The sequence below is a fragment of the Gastrolobium bilobum genome, unplaced genomic scaffold (genome assembly GCF_033153095.1).
Source record: "Gastrolobium bilobum isolate Gb01-03AN ecotype WA unplaced genomic scaffold, APGP_CSIRO_Gbil_v1 utg14858, whole genome shotgun sequence".
NCBI classification, from domain to species: domain Eukaryota; kingdom Viridiplantae; phylum Streptophyta; class Magnoliopsida; order Fabales; family Fabaceae; genus Gastrolobium; species Gastrolobium bilobum.
Genome location: NW_026896653.1, coordinates 40,949 through 45,499, shown reverse-complemented (window position 1 = coordinate 45,499; position 4,551 = coordinate 40,949). Strand labels below are relative to the sequence as shown.

General features: G+C 32.7%; 1 protein-coding gene across 1 annotated transcript; it reads right to left on the bottom strand.

Moving 5' to 3' along the window:
• Positions 1-470: 470 nt before the first annotated feature.
• LOC133301297 (E3 ubiquitin-protein ligase RMA1H1-like) lies at positions 471-4,011 on the bottom strand. Its single transcript, XM_061500922.1, has 2 exons — positions 3,826-4,011; positions 471-1,456 (listed from the first exon to the last, which is right to left on the bottom strand). The coding sequence occupies exon 2, from the start codon at positions 1,409-1,411 to the stop codon at positions 662-664; it is 750 nt and encodes a 249-aa protein (XP_061356906.1). The 5' UTR covers positions 1,412-1,456; positions 3,826-4,011; the 3' UTR covers positions 471-661.
• Positions 4,012-4,551: the final 540 nt, after the last annotated feature.

The window sequence follows — 4,551 nt, the reverse complement described above, 5'->3', positions numbered from 1 at the left end:
GTGATAATTTACGTAAATAAATTCTTGTCATTAACCATTTTACAATTGAAATACAGGACGTTTGGAATAGAAGTTTTTTTTATATGTTAAGGTTGAAACATATGAGAATGATTCCGTGGAGGCTACTTTCCTATTTGCTATGCTGAGTGCTCTATCTCCTTTACATGGTACTCATTCAGTGTTGTTTCTTAGGTTCTACTTTTCCCCTTGTCCTCTCTTATTTACCCCCCTTAAAAATAGTCATCTGTCAACTTGTATGGACCACAGCAACTTGTAGTCTTGTACCATCCCTATCAATGGATAAGGCACAGCTTTATATGTATCATATCACTGCCCTTACCAATACGTAAAGGCATTTTGTCCTGAATCTGAATAAAATATGCAAGCGAGATATAGAACTGTCCTTCTTAAAATAGTGATATATTTAATTTCTAGAAGTAGTAGCTTGGCTTGTAACAAGCTGAAAGGCCAAAAATAAAATACCAAAAGTTATACAAACATCTATTTCATTATAGTTCAAAACGAGATTGGTAATTTCACATATCTCAGCATTGATTTGCAAATTCTCTTACTTAACATATAATACACCTGGCTGAATCTGCTTACTGAACGTATTCTATTCAAGGATGTAATATTACTAAAGATGAAAATAAAATAGCAATCAGAATAAGAGGAGACACAAAACTAGGCAGCAAAGGAGGAAAAAACTGATCCTGCTGAGTGATTTATCAACTTGCATTAAATGCCTTCTGATCCTTGGGTTACTATTCCCTGAAAGATTATACGAATTAGGATATGTATATATGTTTGCCACCCGGTTACCAAAGACCCTTGCAAATATCATCTCACCAAAGATTCCAAATGTGTTATCTAGTGAACCACTTGTGCTAAGCATTGGTGAGGTGTAACTGCTTGGTATTGAGTTGAATTGTTGAGGATGATAAGAATGATGGGCATGATGATAACTTTGTGAAATAGGTTGGGAAACAGTTGTATTATATGAAATGGGACCCAGGGGTCTTCTTGGTATCACAATCCCTACTTGATGGACTTTCCCTTTTGAAGGTGGTGTTGTGGTTTGGCCACGGCCATATAATGGAACTAGGGAAGATTGAGAGACTTCTGATTTGCATACAGGACATTTTGGCTTCTGCTGCACTTCAGTTTCCCAAGAGATACTTTGGTGATGAAGCCATTTGTAAATGCAAGGCCAACAGTAGAGATGACCACAAAGAGTGACCACAGGATCTTGCACACACTCCAGGCATATGTTGCAGTCAAAGGCACAAGAGGCATTTCTATCAGAATCTGCAATGGAATCACTGGAAGATTTCCACTTTTGCAAAGATTGTTTATCTTCGAATGAATCAATTTGGGGCATAGTCTCCTCCAAGTACTGATCTAAGGCCATTTTTTCTTTTTGTTTTACAATGTGTTCTCTTGCAGGTACCTGAACCTGAAATGCAAAGCACACAATGTATGAATTATCAGTGTCTGATAAGTAATAACAAAAACAGTTTTTTTTTTCGTAAATGAATTTTTGTTAGGATGGATGAGGGGTTTAAATTTTAAAAAGCACTCTAGAAATTCATTAAGAAAAAACAATCCTCAAAACTGAAAGTTTAAATAAAAAATTGGTGTAGTTATTTTTTGTGGTTGAGAAAGTTGGTTTGGCAAAGCAATTCAAGTCAGTTTAGGAGTATATATCGAGTTTAAGCCTTCCAGGCATCTAACATAGAATCACTGACTCTCGAAATTGAATAAAGTGGGTTATGCAAATAGAAAAGACAACAAAAATGAATAAACTGAGATCTCAACCAACCTAATCAAGCACACAGTGTCTTCATCAAATGCATCAAACATACATTAGCACAATTATGAATACTAGGTTAGCCAAGCCACTTTGATTCCAACTTTCCATAAAAATAAAGTGTTTATAATTTCAAAATAAATCCAAATTCTTAGGATCAAATCTAAAGGTTTACATGATAATATTAGAGCACTAACAACAATCACAGAAAAATTTGGAAAACTATCTTATATATAGGATGTTACCTTGAAAGTTAAACTAAAATGATCTTTATATGATAATTATATTGAGATACCTAGGCACAGCTCAGATGGTTGGTGAGGGTGGGCTCAGAGATTGGATAGAGGTGATAAGTTGTTATAACCACCCCTTACCAAAAATTAATTTTTATATCAATTATTTTGAAAGAGATAAGAGTATATTTCAATGTAATTCAGTATGTCAAATGCCAAATCTGAAAACTATAAGCCCATTCAATACAGCCGCCACCTAACAATACTGTTTTGAGTAATGATACTTTACTTTTTACTCACAAAGTATTCACAAACTCAGTTATTGTATCCAATAACGTACATTAAAGTGTGTAAAAGTTTTATGAGTAAAAGTGTAAGTATCATTGCTCTAGTAATTTTGTTTCTTCAGAGTAGTTAGAAAATATTGCACACTTTAACTTTTATTGTCTATTTAAAGGAAGAAAAAAAGGTTTCTTTTAAAGGATACATAGTCTACAGACTCTACACATTATGAACAAGTTTCAAAGAGCACAATTCCCCTAATACCAGGTTAAATTCGAGTTTTAAGAACGAAGAAAGCAGGTGTCTAGAGTTTTGCCCCCACATGTGGGGTTTATCCTGCTCTACTAGACTTAAATTATTGGGGCTCTAGATATAGGGATATGAGGGAGGAAAAAAAGAATTGATTCTACAATCACTTTTAGTCAATAATTGAAAGGAAAAGGAATAATAATAATAGAAAAAGAAAAAGGACTATTTCAATCACAGACAATAAGATAAATAATAATAATAATATCTTCCAGGCAGAACCTATCTAACTGCTTAATTAAATCACAAAACTATTTTCAAGGAAAAACCTAACAAGAGAAAATCTAGCCAATGCATTTTACTAATAATACCCAAAATTTTAATCAGTATACTATATGAAAGAGAATTATGAGGGGTAGACAAAATGTTTCTCCAGTTGAAACGATCAAGTAAATTTCATATGAAAGAAGGCAACTTTTAGAGTGTAAGAGAAACACACATCAACAATCCCAGGAATGTCATGCATCATGCTGACCGAATTTTCAGAGATCAAGCACCATTAAACTAAATCAATTTTCAGGAAACAGCAATTAAATTTCTTTCTAGATCTGCTGGGAGAGAAAACAAGATTCAATCATTAATGAACTACGGAATATTGTGGATTATACTGAAAACAGAGACCAAATTGTAATCCCAGGCTTTCATCTGTTTATTAAGGACAGAAGTTTACAAAGGATAACAAAAGATTTAAGCACTAAACTAAACTTGTGACTTGAGAAAATTAATTAAAATTAAGATCACGAGAGGAACTTAAACGAAAAATCTCATATATTTTTGACTAGAAAACTATAATCTTTTTTTCTTTTTTTGGAAATAAAAAACAGTGTAATATGCTGGACCAACCTAACCAGACAACATAGAAAGGGAAAAAAGAAGGGTCAGATATTTCATACTAGTGACAGACCAAAGTATTGTCATCTATAGGAAACTTAGGAAATCACGATCCCAACGTAGAAGATTGATACTTTTCTTGAAGAAAGTTAAATTATCCATTATTGACCAAGTTGTCCCTCATAATTAAAAAAAAAAAAAAAAAAAAAACTTTTTGATAGAAAATTTCAAGACCCAGATGAACACAAGAGGCTAAGTACACAAAAAGAAAGATAATTGAAGGAAAACAACAATCAAAACGCATGCCCATGTCTTCTCATCCTGTGGAGAGAGAGAAAGAAAGAAAGGTATTTGAATACTTACAGATGAATAGAGAAGGGAAGGAGTTGTGATTGAAGGGTGCAATTGCAACAGCAAGGAAGCTCAATAGAATAGATGGAAAGTTGCGTCGGAGAGCAGAGACATAAAGGAGCAAGAAAGAACAAGAAACAAAGTAGGAGGGAACAAAAACCAGAGACCGATTTTATAATATGTTCTGAAGATCCAAAACGCAGTTGAACCGGTTCAATTGTAAATTGGTTATGTAACCATTTTGAATAAGTTAAATTAATTAAACCATATAATAAAGAGTTGATCGTTTCCTCTGTGAGATGAAAACAGATGGAGTTATGTAACAAAAAAAAAAAAAAAAGATTGAGTTATCTCTTATAATTCTAAAGTTATATGATTTTGAGAATAAAAAAAAATTAGTAAGTAGTGTTTTAGTAAAATTTATATAATAAAAAAAGAGAAAAGTGTTTGTAATTTTAAATGACAGAAAGTTATGACATTTTAAGAGAGATGCAGACACAGAAAATTTAAATTTTAAATTAAAAAAAACCACACACTTTCTCTCTCCCATGATTTCCGTTTTCTGTGTCTATCTCTCTCCTAAAATGACATAACTTATGTCATTTAAAATGACAAACACGAACCCATAAAAAAATAAACAAATTTTTTTCTTCAATCCTCATCGGGAGAGGTTATAGTTACTACCTCTTTTTCTTATTACCTGTTATTACTAAATCGTAACTGTTGATTTCCGTCAAT